General features: G+C 45.2%; 1 protein-coding gene across 1 annotated transcript in view; it reads left to right on the forward strand.

The window, feature by feature from the left end:
* LOC144116041 (cGMP-dependent protein kinase, isozyme 1-like) overlaps positions 1-15029 on the forward strand; it is an 827405-nt gene that overhangs the window by 687973 nt on the left and 124403 nt on the right. Inside the window, exons 4-5 of the mRNA XM_077650707.1 lie at positions 3683-3796; positions 4646-4751. Coding sequence (XP_077506833.1) covers positions 3683-3796; positions 4646-4751 — 220 coding nt within the window. The remainder of the gene's footprint in view (positions 1-3682; positions 3797-4645; positions 4752-15029) is intronic.

The following is a 15029-nucleotide window of genomic DNA, read 5'->3' on the forward strand; positions in this document are numbered from 1 at the left end:
TGAGTGTGTGTGTGCGTGCGTGCGTGCGTGAGTGTGTGTGTGTGTGTGTGTGTGTGTGTGTGTGTGTGTGTGTGTGTGTGTGTGTGTGTGTGTGTGTGTGTGTGTGTGTGTGTGTGTGTGTGTGTGTGTGTGTGTGTGTGTGTGTGTGTGTGTGTGTGTGTGTCCGCGTGTGCGTGCGTGCGTGCGCAATCAACTTCTTGTAACTAATCGTAAGTGAAACGCCTTATGCACGCTGTAATGCTAGCTTACGAGGAGCGATGGCGCGCTCACTTGTTTATGTTGTAAATTTGTTAACTGTAGAAGGCACATAGCGATAAGGCCCCTTTCATCAGAATAATTTTACTTGCTAACTGCGCCCCCCCCCCCACATCGTTAGTCTTTTTCTCCGCAGTTAAGCTAAATAAAAGAAATATTACAGCGCCAACACATGCAACCACAAAACTAGACAAGATTTTTGTGACACAACGAACTACCAACTCGCACCAATGCGCCAACTAAACCAGAAATGATTTTAATGAAGTCTCCACAATTATTCTATGGAAGCTGCATTTGGCGCGCGTCTTGCCACATTCCGTTCCTTTTGGAACTAGAGGTTAACATTTAGGACTAACATTTAGTTGAGTGCCGCCTTATCCCGTTTTTTTCTTGTAGTGTAAGCACCTACCTGCGTCAGCCTCAATGGCAGCTTTCTCGGTGGCTGGTGTCAACGTGCATTGACCACTAAGCAGGTCACCAGGTTTATGCTGTTTTAATTTCAAATGTTCCTTGAAAAGAAGCGTGCGTGCATGCGCGCAGGTTTCAAAACTTCCGTGCCACCCTGGGTGCGGCAGGAAGCGGTGCAGTTGGGTTGTGCTTGTACCGCAGAAGTCTCGTTGGGTGACACGATAATGGCACGGCTTTAAAGCCGCAAAAGTAGTTTCACATTGGCTGTTTTCAATGTGCATTGCGCATTAAGCAGGTCACCGGTGTGCGCTGTTTTAATTTCAAATGTTTCATCACAAGAAACGTGCGTGCATGCAGGGAGGTTTCAAAACTGCCATGCAATTCTGGGTGCTGCAGGAAGCGATACAGTTGGGTTGTGCTTGTACCACAGAAGTCTCGTTGGGTGACACGCTGATGGCACACTTTTAGTGCCGCAATATCAGCTTGTCGAAAGAATGCCGCAACTAACGCGCTCTTTGTCTGCACCATATTGCATAAAAATAGCCCAAACAAGTGTATCGCCACGCCACGGAAACAGTTGTACCCACTGAAAGACCGGCGGAATTGGTGGGGATAATAGTAGACATGGTAGTAATTAAATTACTGTAACAGAATTAGAGTAATTTATTTACTTTTTAGGTAATTTGTAACTTAATGATTTACTTTGCTGGTCTACTGATTTAGTAATGTACTCAACTACTTTTGGGCAGTTATTTGGGAGCAAAAGGAATTTTTACTGGCAAAATTCCTTTTATTAAGAATGCACCTCTGCTCCAAAGCAGGAGCAACGCGCGAAAGGCCTGAGCCAGCCCACCAGCTAAGGAGGACACGGGGGCTAGTGGCGATGACTCGCGTGGCCTTAGCCGCCGGCCTTGGACTTCTGGAACGGTCAAGCTGCATATCTACTGGTGTTTCATACGAGCACAGACATACCGACACGCGATTTTACGATTCTTTATTTGTACCCAAGGCTTCACGTTTTTCTGCATGCACAAAACAGGGTTGTTCTAAAACGCACCATTAGAATGTTTATTTAACATGGCGAATTGCGCCCTATCTTTGAAGGAGGGCCAAAATTTCGAGACCCACCTTGGAGCTAAGCTGCCGCCTCGATGCAGTAAAATGAGTAATCTGAAATGGTTCTTGGAGCCGCATCTCTTGTACTTTACAGAGTCTGTGAAAATTAAAAAGCGATTGGAATTGCGCTAATTGGTATGTAATGCAGTTACTTTTTTGAAAGTATTCATAATTTATTGTAACAACTTTTCGAAAGTAATATTGATGTGTATGGATACGAGGCACATAGCACACCCCGTTTGTTTTTTCCCTTAGCCAAAAGCAATACGCGGGCTTCTATGGGCGCGCCGTTGAGAGAAGAACGCCGAAAGAGATGAATACATGTGCCATTACTCACAATGCTGTAAGGCGTCAGGTGTAGGCCTCGTGAGCAAGAAGAGAAATAAACTGAAGAACAAGGTACACAGGAAAGAATGCGTGACACCCTGGGGTAAATCTATAAATTCTCAGCGCTGTCCGCAGGCATACCATCGTGTTCGGCACCCAAGGCTCCCGTTAGCTAGCAATTTTTAATTATATTTTTTTGAAGAAACCTTTTTTGATGCTTTTGAAATTGCCATCGTTTCACTTATTATCATCTCCTCCTCAGCTTGCTGCACTCTTGATGGCCTCTGTTCAGCGGCAAGTGAAGAAAAACGCACTCCGAAGGACAAGCAAGAAAACCACTGAAATACGTCGTCCCACTCGCGTACAGTAAGAGGAGAGAGGCCGTAATTGCTCCCACGCACTGACCGAATGAGCACAGAGACGAGCTCATTAATTATTGATGTTTCGCACAGAGACCCAGAAAGCGGGAGGAAATGCGCCAGTGGCTATTTTATTTATTCCCGATTCTTTTCAGATGTGTTAGTGTCTGACACGATAAAATGGCTTAGCCGCTCGATTTGTGCTTGTTTGGTGGAAGCCCACAGTCACAGTGTGTATGAGTGAGCGGCCGCCACTAATGGGTGACGTACGATTCAGAGCCATTACTGAACGGCCGTGAAAGAAACGTTTCGGAGTTGCTCACTATATGCTCCGGCGATCAGTTTTCTTTCCTCAGGCTAGCGTGCGCCCGGGGAGGCAGAAATGATAGAAATTATGCTCCTCCACGGGGACCTACGGCGGCGACACGCGCCAATTAGCGCTGCAGAGGAAGACAAACAGACCGAGCTGATAGACGGCAGAACGGGTTAGCAAGCGCCACTGTCTTTAACTTTGGTCTTAGTCTTTAAAGAGGATGGGCACGGAAGAAGTGAGAGAAATAACGTCTTGCCCAGAAAAGACGAGAAATGTGGGTTCAGTCGGCCAGGCTGAAAATCATCTCAATAAACACCATGAGAAGGGAAAGAACGGATGTGCGCGAGAAAGTAGGGTATGCCGTGCTCTTGCCATTCTCCACGGCTGTTTTAGAAAACTTGCGCACATCAGCTTCAATATAGACCGGCAGATTTGAGCCAAAGGCCCAGGTCTCACCCGAAGCCGGCTAAGGCAAACTGCGCACACAAAGATCAGGCCGAGTTCTGCCTCACTGCGCTGAAGCCAGTGATTCCGGGGTTAGAGCGATGTTTAAGAAAAAAAGGCAGCATTATTGCGCGCCTTCGGGGGCTACCAAGCTTTTTCTCACTGCTTTCTTCGTGTTATTATTTTGCCCTTGAAGAGTACTTGGTTCGGGCAGAATATTGGAACTCAAGTGTATAATGTATTTTCCTGCATTGAATTTTTCATTTCAGTGGCGTACGGAACGTGAACCAGGGTGTGATGCTTTTTCTTTTTTTTTTTTGGCAACCAGCTATAACTGCTGTTGTAGAGATGGCGGTTGGGTTATTTAGTACCGTGCATGCAAAATGAATTCTGATCATATCACAGGAGGAAGGTTGATAGGTTGATTGATTGACTGACTGATTCTTTCGATCGTTCATAGAGGGCGAGCTGGAGGTGGAGAAGGACGACCAAGTGCTGGGCCGAATGGGACCCGGCAAGGCATTTGGAGAGCTGGCCATACTCTACAACTGCACCCGCACAGCTAGCGTCAAAGGTACGCTCTTTCTGTGCTCCTCTCATGGGAATGTGTGATAATGCAGTGAAAAGGAATGTTAGCCTCTCAAACAAGCGAGAGTTTGGACTGCAAGTACAAGTAAATGCAACCTAATAGTCCTTAATTTACGAGGAAGAAGAGGGTGTGAAATTAAACAAGTGCATCAAGTGATTCACAAAGAAAACGAAAAAAAGTTACTATTGTGTCCTCAATCACACGCACTTTCATGTCATTGTTGTGCATAGGGAATGTGCCCAGCAGCAGTGTTTAGCGTTAGAATGTGACAGCCTACACAGAAATCTTTAAACCCAGTCCACACAGAGCCTATGAACATTATCTTGAACCGTGAAACCATCGCATAGTCCAGTGTGACTAGTAGCAACCAGCCGGGCGATGAGCTCACCTCAGTAGTAGCTCAGCGGTCATCCTCAGTCAGCTCTTAAAAGAGGTCGCCAGAAAACTACTAAGTACTAGACGGAAGTAAAGGCGTGGGCGCATATGCCTGGAGTGCTGGAGGGGTATGCCGGGAGAAAAAAGTAAAGTGAACTCTAAGCGCCATTGCCCAGTTAGGCATAGTGTGTCTGGGTATGCTAAGCCCGTACAGGGTTAAACATTATCTCTTCGTCTCCATCGCAGAGCACCACTCGAGCGCTCTCGAGTCCACGCAGGACAACTTGCCTGTTATCCTGGAACATGAGCGAATTTCTGCCAGTAGAGTACTGAATGGCCTCGAATAATCGCGCGCCGTTCTTTTCCTCCCTACCTGCATGCTCTCAGTTTGAGCATTGTAGCGGCCTGTTGAAGGGTCTGCCGCGATAGATCACCCGTGTCTCTCTCTTTCTCTCACAGCGGTGACGAAGGCCAAAGTGTGGGTGCTGGACCGACGCGTCTTCCAGGCGATCATGATGAAAACCGGACTCCAGAGGCAGGAGGAGAACATCCAGTTCCTCAGAAGGTCTCCGAGATCTTTTTTTTTCCTGCTCAAAGCTTGTGCGGATACCACTCCTTTTCAACGCCACATAGTGGTTAATTTGCTTTCCTGTACAGCTTGTCACCCTCCTGCAGGGAAAATTATTCTAACAGCGATTATAAGTTCGCATTTGCTACTTTGGCAAACGGCTCATTTTGATCTTCGCCTTGATAATTTTTATTTCTTACCGGATGCCTTGTACGGGTGCGACCAAACATTTACGGAGCACCTTTCTGCGTTTGAGGTTTTCACATACGCGAGGACATCAGTAACATTGCTGACATATGTATAATCTACTGCCTAGTTACGATCGGTAAGGCATGACAAGAGTTTGATCGCACAAGCGTGCTCCTTATTATTATGGGCGAGGCTTTATGTTGCGGATCATGAGTATTTATTTTCGTTCGCTTAATATCTTGCCCATGGTTGCAGTCTGGCACATTTTCGTTATATGCACTGACTAGCTCACAAACATGCTTCCCAGCTTTTCTGCACGCAAGCACTTTCCCGCGCTGAGCTGTGCCCACTAAGTCAGTGCAGCGTTCTCTTCCTGCCGCTGAAAAGGCGATTTCGTTGCCCAGTGAGCGACGGGCGGAGAATTTCTCCACAGGTGTCCGCCATGACTTTGATGACACGGGAGATCAAAGCGGTTGACTAGAATACATTCGGAGAAAGTAAGGCCATCAGTGAAGTAGGAGCGACCTCTCAAACCGGAGGGAGCACTGTTAACCATTTGGACAGACTAAAGAGCTTAGCAAAGCAGCGGGCTTTAGCCCGACAGCGCTGTCTACAGTTTCCAGAGCCTCGACTGACCGAAGTATTTCGCAGCAGTGACGTGCATTAGCGAAAATTTTCCTGCGTGATAAAACCATTCAAGTTTCTCATTAGTGATGTCATGCTGAGCTGGTTTCTTCGCTGTAGCGCGCAGGAGACGCTCACGTGTAACTTTGGAAGCCAAGTGCACGAAAGTTAGTTCCTCTTTTTCCACGCATACATCAGTTTCTTTATACGAGGTCAGCCGGAAGAGCTGGGACGATGAGCGAATGCGAAGAGAATTTCTATGTTATGCTTGGAGCGTTCAACAAATTTCTTCTCACAACATGTCAGGACCTGTAAAGCTATTCGCTCGAAAACCAGTGCATGCCGCCGTTGCGTGCATAGCTCTCTTCAAAATTGCCCAGCACGTAGTACAGCTTTTTTCGGCTTTTCTAGCTCTATCTACAAGGCCCCCTGCGTGAGAGAATTAAGTATGACAAACGCGACTTGGAAATAAACGTGGCACGCCTGCCTGAATGCCGAGAAATGGGGTTATTCGGACTGGGGCGCAGTGATCTGCTTATCGTATGCGATGCGAGTACTTGTTACGAGTGCGGAAACACGGCGGGGAAACGGAGTGCACACATGCGGCTACTGTCCTCTTTCACTTTGCACAGATGCCACTGCGGCACGCTCTGAAGCTCTCCGGAAACAGAGCGAACGCCACAGACAACAAAGTAGAGCAGAAATTTCGGCCCGCTTCAGAGCTCAAGCCATGGCCTGTTTTTTTTTTATGAAATGAAAATATTAAGGGAACGTGATCATGCCCGTCCGTCGTCTTGTGTTCGCGCTCTTTTTATCATAGATCGATACCGACTCGCCCAACTTTCCACATTTGTCTTCAAATGTCTATCTCGTATGCCTAGTTCGCTAGACAGAAATTAGTTTTGCCTAGTTTTCATTCAACGTTGCTGACACCTTTATTGTTTATTGAGGTAATACATAGTTCTTGCCCTTGAGGCAGGGCAAAAGGAGGGAACACATCCTCCTGACTAGTCCCTGGCCTCAGAGGGCAACGACGCTGCAGCAACAGTGGCGCATCAGCAGTCGCTCTCCACAACAATAGTTATACAAGAACAAGCAACATTATACAGAATATTGTACTGTGTCAAAATGTACATATGAGAACATAATGTAAGAGTGCTGTGCAAAAAGCAAAAGAAAAGTAAAAAATTGGTTAGTAAATTTAAAGGCAATCACTGAAAGGAATGCTCTGTTCAGGGTGCGAGTAAGAAGTAAAAAGAAAAAAAAATATCTCAAGACCGCGCAATACAAAAATCATGCAGACAGTAATATGAAATTCCAGCATTCACGCTTAAATTTTCCAGCCGTTTCACATTTCTTTGCAATATCAATTAATATAGGGTGAGCCGTACAGATGAGCATCAGTTGATATTTCACGGTTTCCTTTCCATAATTAGTAAGAGGACGCTCTACTACAGCTGAGGTTTTCCGAAAAAGGTAACTTGTATCTCTTATAAGTTATTGAATATGGAAGCTATTGTAGTTCTCTGTTATTTTTCTGTATACCAAAAGGCATAACCTTATAATGTAGGAGCCTGTAACAAGTGGTATAGCAAGCTGCTTCATTAGTTCGCCTGCGCTGATGCAGCTTCTGGAGGGCATCAGTAATCGAACCGTTTTACGATGGAGCGCTTACAATTTTTCCATTTCAGTTCTGCCTCAGGTGCCTCAAACCAATAAACAGTAGTTGAAATATAAGCCACCGTGGTGGCTGAGTGGTTACGGCGCTCGACTGCTGGCCCAAAAGACGCGGGTTTGATCCTGGCCGCGGCGCTCGAATTTCGATGGAGGCGAAATTCTAGAGGCCTGTGTACTGTGCGATGTCAGTGCACGTTAAAGAACCCCAGGTGGTGGAAATTCCCGGAGCCCTTCACTACGGCGTCTCTCATAGCCTGAGTCGCTTTGGGAGGTTAAGCCCCTATAAAATAAACTAAACTAAGAGTTGAAATATGAATGAGCAAGTGAAAAATACATTTTTTTTCTTGAACCAAGTGGGTAGAAGATAACGAAGTTTATATATGATGCCTATAGACCGTGCTCATTTGGCACGAACTTTGTTTATGTGATCAGACCAGCTTAAATGTCTGTGAAAAGTGACGCCAAAAAATGAATTGCTGTCCACTTGTTCTAGTGCAGTCGACGGGTAGCACAGAGTTATATCATAATCAGTCGGCTTATTTTTGGCATGGAAAAGAATAAATTTGGTTTTCTTTGTATTCAGCTGAAGTTTGCTTAAATACAAGCAGGTATTTTGTTCTTGTAGCCAAGCGTTTGACTTTACTTCTATTTCTTTAAGATTAGCGCCACACTGTTAACAAAAATACACCCAAGTGGGAGTAAATGGGTTGTCATGTAGCGCACAACCACAAGGAGGTTTTATGTACTCCATAAATGGAGTATTTGATTTACTCCCTTATACAATTGAGGTATTGAGGAGTACAAAGGAGTAAATGTTTTACTACCGACAGAAATGGAGCCCTAAAATTGCTTCATCTTTATTTATCCTCATTCAGGTTCATTCTTGCCGCAGTGCCAGCGGCGGGAACGGGCAGTAGCTGCGGGGGCCGCCGGGAATCTAACTTAGGAAACTGCGCTGCCCTAATGTGACCCCGCGTCGCGCGTTCTTTTCGTCGTCTGCAAGCCCAGTGGCGGCGTAGGCGGAGGTGGCAGGAGTCGTCTGCTTCTGCTGTTCGAACACGTTTGGTTGTCTATGTCCGTAGATAAAGAGATGTAATATCTGAAAAGCCGCGGGGTAGTTTTCACTGTCTGCACCATGCTATATTTGAGTAAAACCCAGGCCAAAATAAGTTCAAAATGAAAACACCCGTGAATGTTGTTTGGTACCACTATGTTTGCTTTCATATTCACTTCTTTAAGGCTTAGATTTTCAATATGAGTGAGGAAAAATGTAGCCTCATCAGCTAAATAAAGAGCTAAGCGTTAAAACTATGTTCTATCACTGTTTCATTCTCATGCAACGCATTTTAATCTGCTGCAACACACCGCGAGAACCACAATGAAAAAAGCGGCGAGAATTTGGCCTAAGCGGAGACTAACGGGCTGGCGACACTAACAAAAGAAGGTCAGATATGATTAGAGCACTTCACAAGAACAGTTCATTTATGTAGCTTACTGCAGCGGAAAACGGCGACGAGCCGATATCTTGTACCGCGGCAGGCGCCCGTGACAGCGCAAAAGTGAGCAAGAATCTAGCGACGACGGTTACCATGCAGGGGTCATTACTCACCGCCATTATCAGACGACTGACCGGAAGCAGACGAGACGCTAGGTGGCGGCGCGGATGACGCAAAATGGTGCTTTTTTTTTTACTCCATTTGGGACTTCGGGCGCATTGAGACCAAGAAACACCATTTAGAAATTGGAGTTAAAAGGAGGAGAATCCTCCTTTATCCTCATTATTTAGTTCAGGGAGTAAAATAGGCCATTTAGCACATTTGTGCTCCATATTCATGGAGTAAATGTTTTTTTGCATGTGGAGTATAAAGGGTGGCACCAACCATTTAAACCCCCATTTGGGTTGATTCTTCTTTACAGTGCAGAGAAAAAAAAAGACATTAGTGTGATCGGCATATAACGCAACCTGCTGAGTCATTGGAATGTTAACAATGTAATTTATGTATAGCATAAACAACATGGAACCTACTATTGATCCTTGTGGCTCGCCGTATTTAATAAGTTTCATGTCAGATTGAGAACCATGTAATACACAAAACTGAAATCATGAGCTGAGGCAGGTACAAATAAGGGCTAGGGCTATTCCCCTAATTACATGTACATCAAGCTTCTTATTCAATATGTGATTCTTAATAGAGTCGAACGGTTTACGGAAGTCAGAAAATCCCAACTGTATAAAGTTTAGCTACGATATTTTTGATAATTTTATCTATTGTTTGTAGCAGCGCATAAATGCACTATATCTGCGAGACTGAACTCTCTGGGTAGCGCAGCAACCTATGTTGCTTGGACACAAGGATTGCATCCTCGCCCTCTTCTCGACTGCGTTCGTTCAGTAAGCCTTTACGCATTCGTATACGTAAATCGCCTTTCGGCATTTGGGCAATGATCGCCTCTAAGAAAACGAACGACAATCTCCTTGCAAAGCCCGTCTTTAATAATCACAAGTTTTTATCTCAAAGTCAACACAGAGGTGAAAATTTCGTTTCTTGTCAGGCCAACATGTTTACGTCGAAAAATTCTACGCTGATGGGTGGAATTATCCCACTAATGGTGCGCGTTTTGTCCATTTATTCTAGATATGTGCTATGATTTCTATCGAGCCCCACCACACGACACGATAGAAAATCTGTGGGGATGCTGCGCTACGGGGAACACATTAAAGCTGACACAAATCAAGGAAAATGGCGACAAGAAGCGCGTAGGGTATAGGAACTCTGAAATCAATCATCAATGTTGTGTTTGTGGTTTATGGGGTTTTAACTTCCCAAAGCGACTCAGGCTATGAGGTATGCCGAAGTGAAGGGCTCAGGAAATTTGGACCGCCTGGAGTTCTTTAAGGTGCACTGACATCGCACAGTACACGGGCCTCTAGAATTTTGCCTCCATCGGAATTTGACCGCAGCGGCCGGCATCGAACCCGCGTCTTTCGGGTCAGCAGCCGAGCGCCATATTCACTGAGTGTTGTGTATTTCCAGCAGCTGAAAACTTGCGCTTTTCACCTTATCAACCTAGTTTTAAAACCTGGTTCGCAAGAGTAACTAGGAAGATGGTTCGTACCATGCCACTTCCATTTCATGTTTTTTTCTCATACATGCCCCATCCATTTGACCCTTCTAGCACCCGGGGTGGAAAGAGGCACAGCGACGGAGAGTAAAAAAAAAAAGAGAGCTGGAATCAAGTTGCACCTATTTTCTTGCTTGGTGTTCTGTGCACTCTTCGACCACTTCAGCTTACGCTATGTCACGTCTCGCAACCGTCATTGCACTCTAAAGAGAAAGGACCAAGAAAGGGAGTAAGCCGTTCTTTACCGCACTTCCCTTTATAAGAGGCAATGCGCAGGAGGTCAGCTTCCTCCCTTTTTGCTCACATCCAGGCGTATTCGTGTTGAGAAAGCGGACGCAGTGCTGGGCAGAATAGAAACGACAGCAAGGACCAAACAAGACTGCGAAGCTCTCCGATTGCGCGCCCATCCGTCCTTGCTTCACTTCGCGCTTTGCTGCGCTCCGAAGGTTCCCCAGCAGCCAGCATCACAAGTTTCACGCTTTGGGAGCGAATCTTGGCACGCCGAGCAGAGGTGTATTGGCAGTATTCACTGGCGCTCTGCCAACCACGAGCAGCCGCGCATCGCAAGCGCGAGGCGGCTCGCTTTTCTCGAGGGAAACGCGCCGTGTCCCAACATCTGGCGCCGCGGTAGCCGCACGTGTTCTCCACAGCGAGGCTTCTTTCTCGACGAGTGTTCCCAAGCCGGACATGCAGTTGCCGCTTCAGGCTATATATATATATATATATATATATATATATATATATATATATATATATATATATATATATATATATATATATATATATATATATATATATATATATATATATGCAGGCAGGCTACGCAGGTCATCACCAACTTCAATCCCCATGGCGCACCAAGATGGGGCGGAAGTTGTGATTGCCTTCCTTGCTTTCGTTAAATGCTCAATGACGTGCGTTTGCTCTCGCCGCAGCTTTCAAGCACTCTTCTTCCTGCCAGTGTAGTTACACAGGCAGAAAGATGAGTGCTTTAAGGCGAAAACGCAAAGTACAAGGCAAAGGGGCCCTTTAAGCGGAGAACACTATGCTTTATCCTTGATACGATGCCACAGCTATGAGAGAAGCAACGTCCTTATACTTTTCGACACTTTATTTCAACTTCGAATGCGCCCCAACATAGAAACACGACAATGTCCCACGCAGATGCAGCCCCCGAATTTATGAAAGCACACTTTTCAAGTTCATCTTCAGCATGAACACGCCGTGGCCCTGAGCGGTATGCAGCAGGAAACGAGAAGACCGCGGCTACATTTCTGTAGCCAGTACTTCATCGCCAAATGAGATCGTTCTTGAACCAAATCAGTGGACGGCGTGCTTCACTTGCTGATCATCAGCCTTGACAACACCTAATAAAAAAGACCTATTTTTGATTAGAATTTCAACAAAATCTTCACTTCTACGCTAATACATAAATTAACGGCGACAACGACGCGGGTTTCGTTAATAATGCGCCGTATGAGGCTTTCTAATTAAAAAAAAAAGAAGAGCTGCAGTTGTGGCGCACCATTAGATCTTTACATCATACTCAGGAGGCTTTGATGCAACAATGTTGATAAGCCACTGGACGCCAGTACAAGAAAGGAAGTCCTGTCTCATCCATGAGTACGGACACTTGAAAAAAAAAACTTTAAAATTTAAAGAACTTTCTATGGCAGTGACTAGCAGGGAAGTGCCCAGAAAACGTTCTGACTAAAATACCGCTGGCGAAATGAGCACCACTTAAGCCCTCTAGTATTAAAATCCCAAAATATGCGGAGTCTCTTCATTTATTTATTTAAATCAGATACCCAAAGGAACCTTTCGGGCATTATACATTGGAGTTTTCATGGAACAAAACTCCAAATATATAATGCAGCAGTCAACAAAAGACGAAGTCATACAGCTGGTAAATAAGTAGTTAGGTAGTAAGAACTTGAACTCAATGCGGTAAATACAAATATACCAGAATTACTTATTGCAAAAGGGAAGTTTAGCAAGCACAGGAGAGCGAAATAATTGGAATCCGTGAACATATAAAATGCTAGAACTTTGAAAGCACGTAAACTGCTAACATAGAAAGCTATTAGGCTAGAGATTTAATAGAAACGACGTTGTATTTGAAATGCGATTCAGAATAACGGCTTCTTGGCCGAGTTGGTTTATGATGGAACAGCACAGCTCCGCAACTAAGAGAGCACAAGAAGGAGCGTGACACATGCCCAAACTGCAAACTGTTTATTTGGCAGGAAATAAGCATATTTATAACACCGAACTCAGGCACATGACACATCGCATGATCGCTTCGAACACAGTAAGCAACGCGCAGGCTTGCGAACCTATGATTATCCCTTCTAATCGCTTGCGTATAAAGCATAGCTATCGTAGTCTGAACAAAAAGAAAGTAATTGGCAACACCTTGACACGGCTTTAGCTAAGGATCGGTGTTGTAAATGTGCCTATTACCTTGGAAATAAGCAGTTGGTATTCTGCGCGTGTGTCGCCTTTTTGCTTGAGCTGCCTGAGTTGTGCCGCTTTTCTGTTCCTTGAAATGCGATGTTTGATGCACCTCCGCTATCAAAAGTTGGTAAAGCGCGAAATGTGCGAAGACATTCTAATTGCCGCCTTAGCCCGCAGCCTGAACTCTTGGCACACTAATTGCAGAGTGCGCCAGTAGACCTGAAGCTGTATGTCTTGCGTTAAATTTGTATTCTCTTAGGACGGTAGGTTCACACGCAATAATTACGTGTCTAGGGATCTGGATCATTGGCAGTTTACGCAATATTTCGGTCGCTTGCTCTGGTCGGCATCGCATTTCGAAGGGTGGCCTTTCTTGAAATTGTTTTTTTCGAGACACGCTTTTCTAGACGCTCAGTATTCAGAAAATGTGATTAAGCGTACCACGTTCTGGTTTCAGACGGGATATTGACAAAAATACGGTGCTGCTTTAGGAGCAAAGAGCAAATTCATCACATTCTGCTATGCGGTGAAGAACCCTTGCAGATGAAGTAGGTGATTCAGTTTAGTTACTCTGGAAAGCTGTTTGAAACAGGGTACGTCGCATGCCGAGGGGACTACGACTGAATTGCAATAAATCAACTCGTACAATTATTTGAAAATTATTTCGCGCTGCCAAACAGCAGTGCGGGTTTCACAATTTTATGGATTTATGGGGGTTTAACGTACCAAAGCGACTAAGGCTATGATAGAAGCCGTAGTGAAGGGCTGCGGAAATTTCGACCATCTGGGGTCTTTAACCTGCACTGACAACGCACAGTACAGGGGCCTCTAAAATTTCGCCTTCATCGAAATTCGACCGCCGGGGCCGTGATCGAACACACGTCTTTCGGTTGAGCAGCCGAGCCCCATAACTACTAGCCACCGCAGCGGCTTGCGGGTTTAATGAATGTGCGCGACCAAAACCACCCCATGCTCCATAAAAACATCGCGTGAGGTGGTTGTGCAAAAATAATATCTATCGATCGTCTTAGACCTAAAAGAGCCTCTGAAAAAACTTTGATTCGGTTCCTACGCCACCTAACTGGCCCAGGTAACGAGGCATGAACGGGGCTAATTGGTTGTCCACAGCGGTGAGACCTACGCTGTGCTGGTTACCGCGAGGCGAAAATATGCACGAAAAAATGATTAAAAAGACGAATCGCGTACACACAATTGTTTTGAGGGCTGAAAAAAGAGCTCTTTTTTGATAATAAACTTTGATATGACAGCGAGTTATAATGTTACAACATGAGCCAAAAACACCAGAAGCGGAAGAACGAAATTGCACCCCTCTCCTGTAATAAGCACGATATTCCAAGCCATTCCAGTTCGTTCAAAAAAATATCGATGGATTCAGGGCTGACACAATTTTCTTTTCGGGAAGTTTTAATGTCGCATACTTCCATCAGTTCCCTTTCAGTTTTCACCTTTGCATGAGCTGGTATGACAGTGTCGATACCCTAACTCGTGGAAAGGTGAAAACTGAAACGGTGGAATTTCTCTGGATTTGCTTAATGAGATAACAGAATTCTATGCCTAAAAATATCTTAGGCGGAAAAACAGCGAGTTGTTGAATAGAGGTTGAGTTCACCTTGATTTGAAGACAGTCGTGGCTACCATGAATGAGAGAGGAGCAGGCAATAGAGTCCTGAGAAATGTGCGACGGGAACAAAAAAGAAATGAAAAAATACGCGGCATGTATAAGTCTGCGTTTCGCCGTTCCTGAATGGGGAGGAGCCTTGTAACAGTACACCCTCCGATTACACCTTTGTGCTCCGGAGGTGGGCTTCCGTATTGCATGTCAAAACAAGTTTTTAGTGTTCGTTTTCAAGATAGCGTCGCCGAAATTGTACAATCTAGGCAGGAGTAGTCTGCTTAGAACCAGCAGAAAGTCTAAAAATGTTCATAGTACCGTGAATCGCCTCTCCCCGCCATCGAATTTGGGTGCCTTATGGCTGCCCTGCCTAACGCTTCAGCACCGCGATTGCATCTGTAGTTCCCTGTGTATCTACATTCTCAGCACCGTTATTATAAGTAGCATACTAAACTTCAGTGTAGATGGTACAGCTGACTGCGGAGATTTTCTGAACGGACTCAGAGAGTCAACGGTAACAATAACTTTCTTAAGCCTTTGAAGCAGTGCGTTGCACATCTATGCGAGCCCTG

The sequence above is a fragment of the Amblyomma americanum genome, chromosome 1, assembly GCF_052857255.1.
Source record: "Amblyomma americanum isolate KBUSLIRL-KWMA chromosome 1, ASM5285725v1, whole genome shotgun sequence".
NCBI classification, from domain to species: Eukaryota; Metazoa; Arthropoda; class Arachnida; order Ixodida; family Ixodidae; genus Amblyomma; species Amblyomma americanum.